Source organism: Erpetoichthys calabaricus, chromosome 9 (assembly GCF_900747795.2).
Source record: "Erpetoichthys calabaricus chromosome 9, fErpCal1.3, whole genome shotgun sequence".
Lineage (NCBI taxonomy): Eukaryota > Metazoa > Chordata > Cladistia > Polypteriformes > Polypteridae > Erpetoichthys > Erpetoichthys calabaricus.
This window is the reverse complement of record NC_041402.2, coordinates 134,806,612-134,822,006: the sequence shown is the minus strand read 5'-3', so window position 1 is coordinate 134,822,006 and position 15,395 is coordinate 134,806,612. Positions and strand designations below refer to the sequence as shown.

The following is a 15,395-nucleotide window of genomic DNA, read 5'->3' as shown; positions in this document are numbered from 1 at the left end:
GTAGAGAAAAGCCAAGCAAAATGACACCTTTTATTGGCTAACTAAAAAGATTACAATATGCAAGCTTTTGAGGCAACTCAGGCCCCTTCTTCAGGTAAAATTATATTATATATTACTATTAATAATAATAATTACTATATTAATAATATATAGATTATATATTACTATTACCAAATAATAATAAAATAATAATAGATTGGTTTATAATAGATAACTAAACTAAAGTGTGACCCTTACTTTGGGATAAATGTAGTGGCTGGTGGAGCAGGCAGAGTTAACATCAATTAAATAATTAAGATAATTCACTTAAAAGCCTGTCATTAATTTATGCACCTTATAAATAATGATCAGAAGTGCGTAAGCAGCAACCAACAAGAAATTATAAATATTATAAATATTTGTAAATACAGACTCCATTTATCTTTAAGTTTTGTTGGTTGGTAAAAGTAATTGAGCAAATATGCATGATGTTTATATGTGGAAGAAAGGCAAAATCCAAACAGCACACATACACTCAATGAGAAAATTATTTGGAACGCCTGCACACCTGCTTACCCATGCAGTTACCTAATCAGCCAATCATGTGTCAACAGTGCAATGTATAAAATCAAGCAGATACAGGTCACGAGCATCAATTAATGTTCACATCAAACACCAGAATTGGGAAAAAAAATGTGATCTCAGTGGTTTTGATCATGTCAATATTGTTGGTGCTGGACGGGTATTTCTGTAGCTGCTGATCTCCTGGGATTTTCACATACAACAGTTTTCAGATTTTACTCAGAATGGAGTGAAAAACAAAAAGAATATCCAGTAAGTAGGAGTTTTTGGAGAGAAATGTCTTGTTGATGAGTCAGAGGAGAATGCCTAGACTAGTTTGAGCTGACAGAAAGGCTATGGAAATCAGACAACCACCTTGTACAACAGTGGTGAGCCGAAAGCATTTCAGAATGTACAACACATCAAAACTTAAGGTGGATGGGCTAGAACAGAAGAAGTTTCCAGTCCCATCAGCAAAGAACAGAAAACTGCAGTCACTGTGGTCATAGACTCATCAAAACTGAACAGTGGAAGACGAGAAAAATGTAACTAGGTCTGATTAATGTTCATTTCTGCTGAGTCATATATATGGTGGGGTCGGAATTTGGTGTCAATAGCATGAATCAATGCGCCTAACCTGTCTTGTGTCAACAGTCTGGACTGACAGTGGTGTAAAGGTGTAGGAAATGTTTTCTTAGCACACTCTGGGCTAGTTAATACCAATCAATCAACTCATGAATGCCATGGTCTATTTGAGCATTGTTGCAGACCATTTGCCTCTCTCTATAGCCACAATTTATAAATCTTCTAATGAAAACTTCCAGCATGATAATATGCAAAGCAAATGTCTCAAACTGGTTTCATGAACAACAACAACAACATTTATTTATATAGCACATTTTCATACAAAAAAGTAGCTCAAAGTGCTTTACATAATGAAGAAAAGACAAAATAAGAAATTAAAATAAGAAAACATTAGTTAACATAGAAAAAGAGTAAGGTCCAATGGCCAGGGGGGCCAGAAAAAACAAAAAAAAACTCCAGACGGCTGGAGAAAAAAATAAAATCTGCAGGGGTTCCAGGCCACAAGACTGCCCAGTCCCCTCTGGGCATTCTACCTAACATAAATGAAATAGTCCTCTTTGAACATGACAATGAGCTCAGTGTTCTTCAGTAGTATACATATATTTCAGACAGAGTAGCTGAAGAAAGATTTTGTTTGGTGTTTGTATTTATTGTATGTTGTTTGTGTTGTACTGATGTTGCTGTTATGTAGGACACATGCAAGTAAGAATAACAATATACTTCAGTAAATATAGTTCAGTAAACATGAACTTTAATTTCGTCTACAAGCTTTTACAGCATTTCTGTTTAGCAGCACGTCCACTCTTCTTCTAACCAATAATGAGAAAGAATTGAAAAGATAGAAGGGCCAACACTGGTACCCTAACTGAAACTCACCAACACTGAGACAATGCTTATACTCTACCAATCTCATGTTGTATGCTATATCGATATACTATACATTCAATGTTATTTTGCTTTAAGATAGTGGATGGCCTGAAAGGAAATATCATTAGATCAATCAATTTTGGAATCCATAACCATCAAAGTGCAAAATACGGGTGGATTCAGGGTTGACAGGGAGCCCATATTTTAACTGTATTGACCTCCTGAAAAACAAATTCATGGAGGTTCTCAGAAAATACATTTTTAAAACATGTTACTGGATAAATCACTAAGTACTTGCTATTGGATGTTTAAGAAAATATCATAGTAGCAGGCAGACTCCTCATCACAGGCAAGAGGGGAAGGCAGCTGTCTGTAAGTTACAGGCTGTGCAGGGGCAAAATGCTTGAATGGCATTTTTTCCTAGCATTCCAATGTTTTTAAGGTAGAGGTCAGAGAAAAAAATAGAAGTCTCACTCAGCTACAACGTTAGAGCTTGCCATGATCTTAGTGATGTTAGAGAATGTGACTGCAGAAAGCAGAAAGTAACAGAAGTTGTTGATACCAAGAGCATTTACACTGTAGAAGAGCTTTGCTCTCCCTCAGAATAAAATGCTTTTGAGTATTGTGCTCTTAAGTAACTTGCTATTCAGTGCTGGTCTGTGGCAGGGTAGCGAATAGGTTTATGGAACACAACTGCATTAATTTGCCTGCAAGATGAAAAAAAATTTCAGCACTGCACACACCACATCCAAATGCACTTATCTCATGAAAATTGACTGTTCTGTGTGATGCTGGTCAGAAGTAAAAGGTAGAACAAGGTGGTGTGGGTTTTGTTTACAGATTACATACAGCATCTGTGTATAATGTAATGTGTCCACTTTAAGATATGCTAATATTGATAGCATTTTAAAAACTATTTTATTGTATATTCCACAGTACCTGAGCAAGATTTCCCAGAAGAGGAACACAAAACCCCTTCAATTAACATGGTGTATTTTCCACTTTAATACACATTCTTATAAACTTCCACAATCTCTCACTAATACAGATGAGGCTCATCTGTATATCAGCACTTCATAACAATACTTGTTTGCAAAATTTTGACAATGAAGATGACTCTTATGATTGTATTTGTTGTTTTACCATCTATTGTAGCAAATTAATAACAACAACATTCTCCAAGTACTTACTCCAATTCAAGTGTGGTGGGGGCAATGCAGGAGATATCCCTATATAGGATGTAAGTTCATCTTAGGGCACAGTCAAACACATACCAACATACTGTAGGCTCTATTAAGGAGTTGCTGATTAACCTAAGAAGTGCATTTCTGAGGATGTGGGAAGTAATCCTGAATACCCTGGATAGAACCTTTATAGAGATGAGTAGAATGTGAAAACATGACAGAGTCAATGGCTGGATATGAGATTTGCATCCAGAATATTAGATCTATAAGGCAGCAGTGCTAACCACTGTACCACTGTGTCACCTTTCAAAGAAGATCAAAGTGAAAATATCTTGCTCAACATATAAACTAATTTTCCCAAATGTATCCAGTACAAAATTCAACCTGTGAATGTTGCAATCTAGTGCTAGCCTAATTGGGCCACATGTTTTGGGCGTGCAACAAATTAACATCATTCCGCACAAATATCTCCAAGTGCCTATCACACAGCCTTGGTGTCACAATCACTCCTACCCCATTAACAGCTGTGTTTGGTGTACTCTTGGTCAGGCTTAAAGTGGAGAAGGACAAATTGATTGTGATTGCCTTTACCACACTACTAGCACATAGACTTATCTTGTTCAGCTAGAACAATCCCAGCCCACCTGATACAAGTCAGTGGGTAACTGATGTTCTAGACTGTTTGAAATTGGAAAAAATTAAATTCTCACTTAGATGATCTGTTCAAAACTTTTTAAAAATATGGTAAGATCTAATTAAAACAATTTTAGAATAAGCATTTATATCAGGGAAAAGGACATTTTCACTTCTTTGTTGTTTTTAAAGATTTCCTCTTGCTATTATCTCTCCTCTTTGTTGTATAAGTTAGACTTGATTGTATGGAGTGTTTTTTTTCTTTAAATATATATAAACTTAAGACTGGAACAGCAAAATAAGCATAATGTATTACCCTTAATAATACTGTCATGCTATACAGTAATTGATATACAATTGCATTATAATCATATAGTGTCACCCAGCTAATATTACATTTCTATGGTTTGCAAAGGCATTTAAAACATACTGCAATATATAACTCTTACCTCATTTTCAGACATCTTCACATGATTCTTTGCTCGTATCTCATCTTCCAAAAGGTTTGTAAGTAATTCATACAAAAGTAAGTTCTTTACAGGCTTTTCCAGCGGGTTTACCTGAAAAAAAAACACAGTGACACATAGTGAAAATTTTTCTATTTAAGTCAAGACTTTTTATTATGTTGTCCTAATTCAAAGTGAGTTATGCTGCCCTACATTTACTGCAATACTAAGCAGCTCCAAATGAATATGCAATATGATCCCTTTCTAAATGCAGATTTTCTTTCAAGAATGTATAATGATTTTTGAATATCAATAATTTTACATTGCCCCTAGTGCCAGAGTCTCATCAGCACCATATTACATGTGTGTTTTAATGCAAGCAATTATCAAAAAATGAGTTTTCACAAGTTGTGTGTCGAGAATGATGTGGCCATGGTGGATTGAGTATGTGGAAAGAAAGGCCTTTCACTACCATGGGAATCTAGTCATCTACCATGTATTTTCAAGACAGCTATTTGACAGCTATTTTACTATACTCTATTACTTGCCTTTCTTGCCCTTTATTAGGGCTTTGAGTTTGTCTAGTGGGTTGCCAAACAGAAAAGGATGGCATGAGACAATTTACAGGGCCAGCCAAGTCCCTAATAATAAAAGAGAATAGGCTGTAAAAAATGCATGTCATCATTCTAGTTGGTACTAGGTGTCATGGAGCAGCCTTGCACAGAGATGCTACTACTAAAGGGAGAGAAAGAGAGAGAGAGAGACAGAGAGAGAAAGAGAGACAGATAATGTAATGGTCTGAATTTATGTATATATTTTATTGTCATTATTATTATTATAATATAAATATTATTCTTCTGATTTGTAAGTATTTTCTGTTATGTTTGTGATTATGTACCATCCTTTTAAATGTTCCTCCATTCCATGTTTTGTGGATGAAGCCCCTGGAGACAGGGCCACCCTGATGTCACAACTGCTGGGTCCTCCTTTTGGCCTTACATTCACAGTCAGAAGAAGAATATAGGAGTCAAACATTCAGTTTGTGAAGGGGTTTTTCTGAGCATATTGTTTTTTGTTGGATTTACTGGTATTTTTGACTTGGTTTTCTCTTGATTTTCTGTTACAGATTGTGGATCTAAACTACATTGCTTCAAAATTGTATGATATTTTTTGTCTATTTACAAAGATTCTGCATTGCTTTTTTTATCTTTAATCAATTCTCTTGTAGGGCATTTGGATATATTTTGGGACATTTCTTTATATTTTGAACTTCATTCTAGTTTTACATACTTTGGGTCCAGCCAAACTGAAGCCTAAAGGTAGTATCCTAGGGTTAGCTGGACTGAGTGTGTATCATCTGGGCTGCCGGGTGGAAAGTCCTGACCTACTTTTTTGTGGAGCTTTTTCGATGCCTCCATTCATCTGCCATATTTAGAAATCGATACCAAGACAGACAGACAGACACATACATACGTACATACATACATACATATTTGTCCTGGACTGAAAAATAGAAAGCTAAATATCATGCTGATTATGTCTACTCAAGATTGAAGTCTTGAGGTTCTTTTAAAGGTAAACCCAGAAGCAAGGTGTTTCTCTCTAGAGTGCATCATAGTGTAAATGGCTCTTTTAAATGAAGCCACCTAAAAGACATGGCCCTTTAAGGACTATGGAATATTGGAGGGAAATATTGATCCCTGGGTTCATAGTGGCATTGAACATTTTTGTGGTTTGAGTTACAGTGTTGATGATTGTTGCATTTCATACTTAAAGAAAAAAGCATACAAACAGGTCACAGTGACTGTAACAAAGAAAAAACAAAACTCTCTGAAACAATGATTAATCTTTTAAAGCTAAATTTAAAAGATTAAAGCTAAATTTTATGAATAAGGTTCTTACTCAATCACAAGGGTTTAAAGGTATCTGTTCATAACATAAAGATGAACATAAGCATGAACAGGCTAAACAGGTTTTTCTACATACACAATGGAAGATTAATTAGATTTTAACAAAAACTAACCCAACCTGATTTTTTTTTCTTATTTTAAAATTTTAAATGGTAGATTTTTTTAATCAGAAAAGTGCACAAGAATGTTTTTTTAGCTTCGCCTTCCTATCAAGTGTTCTGTATAATGTATATTTAGTCAGCATTACATGACTTTTCTAACAATTTTCAGTCATAGCCTTCATTTAACTAATCTTAAGAAAGTGAGCTGTAGAAAGTTGTACCATGTGTACATCACTACTTATGTAGGAGATACTTTAAGGCAGAGATGCTATTCTCAACTGCTCCTACGCACAATGATCACATAATGTATTCCAGCCTTCTTTAACCTATAGAGTATGGAAGCCAACAGTAATGCTGGTATTCTTTGAGTAACTAGGTTTTAAATATAATCTTCAGTAACACACTACTTTTTCCTATGTACAAGGCAGAAATTTTCTGAAATGATACCTGCCCAAAGTACCTAATCATCCATCAATGTCTATGCTTGACATTACTTTAACTTATAATAGTGAAGATACTGGCATTATTTTCAGATTCTATCAACTTATTTCAAAGAGTGGAAGATCTTAGACAAAGACTACAATTGAATGTTTCAATCAGAATCTCATATAAGCGGTGGAATTCTACTATTCACAAGATACATTCATCTAAAATCGGTGTTAAGCATAAAGTATTTCGCATAAACGTTTTACATCATATCTTGATTCAGATTTAAAACTCAGCTGGGACAACATAAAAACTGTAAACACAGTCATAAAGCACATGCCTTGCTAGTTCATATGTTCTGAGAAAGTGCCACACTTGAACATTTTAGGAAAACATTCTTATCTGTCAGATAGTGTTGGATTTTCAATCTCTCTCAATCATTTACTAACATTGTCTGGAGTAACACCAAATGGCTTAAACTTGAAATGTAGTTTTGACTATATTTCTGACTAAACTATGTACAGTATTACTTATTCTAAAGTGATTTATAACATCTGCAAAAATGTAAAGAAAACTATATAACACATTTTCATGACATTACCCTCTGTCATGTGTATGACATGTGCTCAGCAACAAATGCTGACTTAAAAATGAACACGCAATCATAACAGTTTTTTAAATTGAAAACCTCCACCTATTCTGTCAAGCCAATCATACTAAAATTAGTTCAGCCATTGTCCTTGCAGCATCCATTATTAACATTATCGATACATAATATTTTTGCAAATAAGTCTACACCATAGACATTACCTTTGACACCAGTCTATCTTTTGCTAAACACATTAGAAATATTCCCACCTGCTTTTTCCAGCTAACAATATAGGAAAATTATGATATTTTCTTTGTATGCAGCATACAAAGAAGTTAATTCATACATTTATTTCTAGTTGAATTGACTGCTGCAATGTGGTATTTACAGGCTATTAAAATGGTTTTACATATAGATTTCAGTTAATTCAAAATTCTGCTGTAAGAATCAGAACTGTGAAGAATGACCATATTACAATACAAAGACTGGAGCTGATTTCTAGATTCCCACTAACATATACAGATTTTTAAACCACTAAAGTCTTATTTACTTTACAGAGCTTATTTATGTATACATTACAATCTCAAGATGTCAGTTTACTCAAGTTAGAAACATGGCCCCAAAGCTGTGGAATGATTTACCTGAGTGTTAAATTCAGACCAAAGGCTCACTTAGTCTAGTATACCCTGAATTGAGCATGGCAATCATCAGAGGCTTCATTTTTAAAGCTTGCATATGCATGAAAAGAGGCTTGTGATGTGCATGCACAACTTCCCACAAAAATATTGGGATTTATAAAAGAAAACTTGATGGGGGAACGGGTCAGGTCAGGTTGGGGAGCATGCACTGGTAGAGCGTGTTGCTGCACCCACCACACAACGAACCAGCTCAGGATCCTGGTTGGTAACCCCCCAGGCAGACACACGGTCCAGTCCTATTCCCCGGAAATGACCCTCTATCTGCCGCTGCCAGGTGTTTGTAAAGAGATGATGAGGGAACATGCCTTTATTTATGGCAACTCTGATTCATTCATACAAACATTTCAGAGAAACTGAGAAATGATGACACCCCTGATTAAGTTGGGAAAGGCAGCCAAACCAGCTAAATGACAACCTGAATGCATAATTCATACTACTGAGCTGTTAATATAATGTGTATTAACATGATAAACATTGTCACACAAATGAAATAGGAGACAGATAAAGGGCCTGAGTAACAGTAATTCCACGCCAGACCAGGGGGGAGCGAGTTGCGCTAACTGTCTTTCTCGATCCCTTGCAGACCATTTTCAGGAAATCCTGCATGGTTCCAGGGGCTCTGCTGACGTCACTTCCGGTCCTGGTGGTGGAGAGTTGTGGGGGATATCGCTATCGATGATGTCACTTCCAGTCCCGATGATGTCACTTCCGGGCCCGATGACGTCACTTCCTCCACTGGCCTTTAAAGCCGCCATCTTTCCTCCACATCTTCAATTCTGTTTTGGACTCAGTCTTGTAATCATCTCACAATTATTTCAATTACCTTTTGCAGCCAAGGCATATTATATGGGTGGCTGCCCCAAACCTTTATGATGCTTTTGTGTCATTCTTGTGACAACATATTACACCTCAAAAGGGATCAATATAACATATAGACATATTTTATTTTTATTATGTGGTTGATTTTGCCTACATAAAAAGACAATTTGCAGCAGTGCCTGGTTCTCCTCACAATTTATTGCTCTCATATTGCAATAAGGGCATCTAGAGAAAATGAAGCTGGTTTTGTTAACCATGAGTAGTTACATTCCATTAATGCACAAGTCATCTGTGATGCCAAGATGTTGCTGACAAATGGAGTGTCTCAGGGGCCTAGATCAACACATTATTCATTTATTTTGAGGCACAGCAGCTTTGGCAGATGTAATGGAATACTGTATGTGGTGAATGGCTTATTTGTAAGGTAATTGGCTGAACTTTCTGTGTTTCATATGGCTTGTACTATTCATTATAACAGCAATCATGTGATCACATGTGCCAGATGATAGTGGTTACCCGCATAGATACTGTCACCTTGCGCCTTTAATAGACCCCCCCCCCCCACACACACACACTCGGCAGAGCACAGAAGAGAGAAGCTATAATACTGAGCATGATCTTGCACTCTCAATTGCTGAGCACAACACTATACTCTTGAATGTAGGTGTACTTGTGTGTCAGGTGACAGGCTGCTCTATCAGCCAATGATGTTCTACAGCATTATGACTGAATATGTATGAGGTTGATTGGCAGCCTTCATATGTGGATGTTTCAGGACAGTGTCTGAGGCACATTTAAGTACGCATATTTACAAGAGTATTTATAAAGGGTAAATTGTGTAAAAATACGTGTATGCTAGGTTTTATACATCTGATTTGTTGTTGTTGTTGTTGTTTTTTGGCTTATGCACTTTCCTAGTGTTTTGATGTGCACATATTTTCATTCTTGAATCTACATACAAGGCCTCGGGAACCTACTTTATCCTGTTGCTCAGTATTGTCCTCTTAACACTTGTTGCTACTGCCATTTTGTTAAGTTACCAATCCTGATTTTAAAATGTAACACTAGAAATACCAAAGGCTTTGAGATGAAATCTTTCAACATACCTTGCTGATATTGCATAACGGTCAGGAGATGATAGGTGGCAGGCTGGATTTGGTCTTCAAAACAATGATTTTGCCTGTTATAACCATAACCCTCAAGCCAAGTTTTACTTTCTCCAGGAATGTTGTTTACTGGTGTTTCTGCTTTCTTCTCCTTTGTTGTCAACTGGCCATATCTGAGTTATAAGGTTAACGGCATATGATAGTGTCAAATTTGTTTATGTTAATCATTCACTTTTCCTTTGTGTTAATCATTCAGATTCATTCACTTTTACTTTATGTTTAATTTATTGTGTGTGGTTGTATGGTTTCATAATTTACTGTATTTGTACTGTATTTATGAATTTGTCTAATGCTGTAAACTTCTGTTCCATGAAGAGAGCTATATAAAATGAATTGACTGAAGTGAATTGAATAGCCAGTCTCAACACAAACTACACAAAGGTTGATCATCAATTATTTTTTTTGTCTGGTAAAAAAAAAATACCTATGCTACCTCCAGTCAATTAAACCTTTGACTTAAAGGAATACTCCAGCCAAAAATGATAGTTTTTGTATTTGTTACTTTTCCCATGTAATTGATACTGATGACCTAAAAAATTTAATAATTGCTGTGTTTTGTGTAGAACAGATATAACAACATTTCTGATACAATGGATTTCAGTGGGGGCCAGCCAGGGTTAATGCTAGGGGGCAGAAAACATAAAAAATTCTCAAGTTACTTGAGTTGCAAATCCATCTGTCAGCTGTATGCTCACAACATCAAAACCACATGTATTTTTTGTTAAAATATTGTTATAAAATACTTAGTAGAGTGTACAAAAATTAACTGGGTTTAAGTAAATAAGAATTTTTGAATTGAAAACTCTGCTATCGAGCAGCAAATGGGTGGTTGGGTTATGGGATTTGTTGGTACTTTGTATTTGGAGGTTTAATCCAAATTTGCACTGCCATCTTTTAAAGGGAAGTGTGATGACATCAAAAATCATGTAACTAACCAATGTACTCATTGTTATGAACAATATAATGGTGCCTGTGAAAAAAATGGATAACTCAAACTAAATATTAATTAAGAATAAATATAAAAAATAATAATTGTACATAAAACATCACAAAAATGAAATATTCAAGGTTCTAACAATAAAAATAAATAACTCAAATACCTTCTGCATCATGGAATGAAATAGACACACTTGGACAAAGGACTGAAAGTCAGTAAGGTAAATTTAAATAATTCCTATTTCATTTCGGAAAAGCTACCCAAATTGTATTTGTATATGGATAATTTGCCTGATTAAAAATGGCAAATGTGAAAGAAGCAAAGAAGATTTTAAACACCATTGAAATGCAGCCACTCCCAGACTTCACTCCTTAACATATGATTGGCCAGGGTCCAAAGAACAAATAGTATGTGCTCAGAGGAAGTGTGATCCATCAATGAGGTATGTGGAATTTCTGTATTTTCTGTTTCACCTACTCCTTGTAAATTCCTAAAATACCCGAGTCAGCTGTTTACCTTAACAGACTCTGCATCACATGTACTAGACCGATTATAAAATATCACCCAAGGGAAAAATCATCCTGTTTTATGCCTATTGTATACGCTGAGCTGAATTATGTATTTGAGTATTTTTTTTATATGTTTAAGGTGCACTGTTGCTATCATTCTTTAACATTTGAGGACACTCAACTTTCTAATACAGTACAATGGAAGATCTTGATAGCAGTCATTCTTGATAGTTCTTATCAGTTTCTGCAACCAGTTTCTGAATCCAATCAGTTTCAGGGAGACTGTTGTCTAAAATTCAAAGTTGTCACACTTGATAAACATGTTATAGCTGTAGTATCCAAATTAACAGCTGTACCTTTGAATATGTATGGATATTGCAAATGCTCTCCAGTGAGATGGTGTTTTGTGAATTCACACATTTACTTTTTTTAAACTATTTAACTACCTAAGAAATTTCCCACATCTGCTCCAACCAGAAGTTCAGGAGCACCTGCTTCATGACTTGAATCAAGTCTTAACTGACTCCATATATCCGCTCTTTAACTTGAAACAAATTTACAGTAACATAAATCTGTTTTCGTCTGCCATGCAGCACAAAGAACCTCTCTGATTAGTCAATATTCTTTGTGGTCACATTATAGTCTTTAACATTCCTACTTTTTACTGTTCTTCTGTATGATTTGTCCATTTTGCTTAACACTCTACATATCGAAGAATTCACAATATCTTTCTGAGTATTTTTCTTGTATTTGTTCTATTTTTAAGCTGATATTCTTTTGCTCTCCCAATTCAGTCCTCCACTTGCTGGCCCTGGGTTTAGATTTTATTGTTCTTATTGGTTTTCTTTACTTCTCATAATTTTTAACTGTCCATTGAAGCACTAGCTGGTACTCACAGATATTAACCTAACATACTGTAATCTTGTTACAAATGATGTTTGAATCTGGTCACAAAGTTTTAGCTTCATAACTACTCAAAAACAAGCTACTGATTAAATTGCTCAATAAACCTTTAAAATAAACTGTAGATCTGGCACTGCAGACGAGTCCCTTTGCTACAATCTATAGAATGATACTAAGGAATTACTTAATGTGTATACACCATGGGAATAACCAGTTGTGTGGAGAGGAGTTTCATTAATTTTCTTATATAAAGTATATGTTTTTTTTCTTACATTACTTTTGTGCCTGTGAAGGGGTTAGTGGCAGGACTGGCACTCCAACCACTGTAAAAAACCTCACACTGTTCAGTGTGGTGCTAAAGTGTCACCTGTTGCACGGCTGGTTTTCTGTGTGGTGAATGAGGCAACACGTTGTAATTGGCACATGCTCCCAACTTCCTGTGAATTATAGTATATTATAGTTTTGAAATAAAAGAATGTGATTTTCAGGAAGGAATCCACCCAATTTTAAAATTAATTGGTTTTCACAAAACTCGGATGGCATGGATGGATGATTGAGCCTAATAGCGGAAGCAGACAGCCCGTATGGCTTCTATATAAGGACACACCTGCCATTGTTACTCTTTTTAAAAATTTTTATGGAAAACGACTCTGTGAGTCAAGTTTTAAATGCTTTTGAAAGCTCTTGTCCTGGCTATACTTTGGACTTACTTGTGTCTTCATATTCACACTTAGAATTTTTGGCTTAAATAATGATTTAGTATTTATTGTTATGATTACATTTTGTATGTAATTGTTAAGATTACACAGATTGTGGTTTTCAGTCTTCTATTTTGTTTGGGGGACTCTGGCAAGTTTTCTTGACTTGTAGAATGATCGGACTGATAACTTTCTCATCACATTTTATAGTTTGTTTATACTGTAGTATAAACTATTTTATTCTGTTTGTTCTACCAAGAGAGCTTACTAAGTTTACTAAACAGGCTTGTTGTGGTGATAAAATCAGCAGCAAATATTTAAGTATTTGCAACTGCACAAAAAGGAATAATTTTAGCTATTTGGGACAGTTGCTAAAGTATTAATATTCAGGCTTTCCAAATGACACAACTAATTCCTCTTCTCTTGTTAGCTTTATCAATCATTTTTGGTAGTGTGGGGCTGGCATAGTTTTACTTTGATATTTTTAAACTGTAGCGGTATTTGCTTTGCTCCTGCTTGTTTAATCAGTTTCATAGCACAGTAAATGTGTGACTCACTTAGCCATGAAAGCCTCTCCACAAACCCATCCATCCAACTGCTATTTGACTGTCCAGTAACCCTCTTGGAAAAATAAATACTATAAGGGAAACTTGAAATTGTAGTTCTATTTAAACTATGACCAAATTTAAAAAAAAAAAAAAAAGTTGTAGACTTTAAATGTATATTTTCACAGAACGTGTGCTGGTGAGTTATTAGTCTGCTTCAATAAGCCACTACTCTACAGTACTTCATTTTCAAAATTAATTAGGAAGTAACACCATAATTCATTCCAGTGACTCTAAGTAAAAAATCAGATAATAAAAACTCATTTTCCCAAACACCCTGTGAAAGTGGGTTTTTATTAGAAAGATCAATCTACTCCTATAATTAATTTTATATTGCTAAATACAGGTACAATTGGATTAATTATGAAAACACTCATACAAAGCAGTATTCGCACCACACTGTAAAAGAAATATAGCAGTATAGGAGTATTATTTATTTCTGAAGTCAACATTTAGCCTATTGATCTTGGTTATTTAACTACTTAAAATGGAGCTGAATCCTTAAACAGCATTATGCTTTCAATACCCATTTTTAGAAATTAAAGATTCGTAGTAGCACTAAATTTATGTTTGAAAAAATGATTTATCCATTCAGGATTAGCTTGATTTTCAAGTGAACCCACATTACTACTTCTCTGATGAACTGATAAAATGCCAAAATACAATGGCCCTCTGAATTTCACAGGGTTCCTTTGTTAAAGTTATTATTTGAAATATGACCTGTTTATATTTAAGTTAAACATAGGTTATGTTTATATTTATACTTCATTATCACTGTAATCATTTGCACACAGTGCATGTTTTTCACCTTGTTTTATTATTTAAAATATGGATACCTCATTTTAACAGACATAATAGATGACAACTTATTTTAGAAAAATGTAAAAATATATTTCATGTAAGAATTATTTGTGTTATTATATTTTAAAGTCCTTTAATCATACACTAAAACTGGAGTGCTGCCATTATTATTTACAAATTACATTATTACTTATTTTGCACATTCAGTACTGTACCAAATACTGATATTTTAAAAGCAACAAGATTTAATTCCATAGTATTCACAAATGTACCACACATATATTATGTTAATGTTGCTTCCCCTAACAGGAGGAAGACCAGTCCTGTTAAGCCCATGTGTTTCCCCTTTTAAACAACAGGCATGTTTATTACAAAAATCTCTAATAACAAGTACAATTGTAAAATTAGTCAGTTAATATTTAAGCTATATTGTTGGGTTGTGGTTGTGAAATTGGTGAAGTAAATTTTAATGTATAAAGACATTTTGAAACATGGCTGATCAATTACAGTTATTCTTATATTTTATTCACCAGATTTGTCCAGTATAGGGTACCTGGAATTTATTACTGTAGCACTGTTGAGCTTATGTTTAAACTCACCAAATAAGCTAATTTTCATGTATGTGAGATAAATATTCAATCACTTACTTTTTCCTAAACAATGGACCTTTCAAATATGTATTTTAGCTGCTAAAACCATAATTTACTCATGAATTAATGCACAATAGCAACAAATGACAGGAAACCATTCAGACCAACATGCTTCTTTGATTAGCTACTGTAATGGCTAAATTGTCCCAATAAATTAATCATGCAATTTTTTTTTAATTGTTGCGATTTCTGCTTCAACTATATGACTGAAAAGTTGGTCACAGATTTCCACTACTCTTTGAAGAAGTGCTTCCTGGCTTCAGTGCTCATCTCCTTAAGTTTTTTAGTTACCCTTAAGTGTGTGATTTAATTAATGAAAGCAATTCTG

General features: G+C 34.7%; 1 protein-coding gene across 1 annotated transcript in view; it reads right to left on the bottom strand.

The window, feature by feature from the left end:
• ccdc135 (coiled-coil domain containing 135) overlaps nucleotides 1-15,395 on the bottom strand; it is an 88,244-nt gene that overhangs the window by 13,648 nt on the left and 59,201 nt on the right. The window contains exon 14 of the mRNA XM_028810187.2: nucleotides 4,259-4,369. Within this exon, the coding sequence (XP_028666020.1) occupies nucleotides 4,259-4,369 (111 nt within the window). The remainder of the gene's footprint in view (nucleotides 1-4,258; nucleotides 4,370-15,395) is intronic.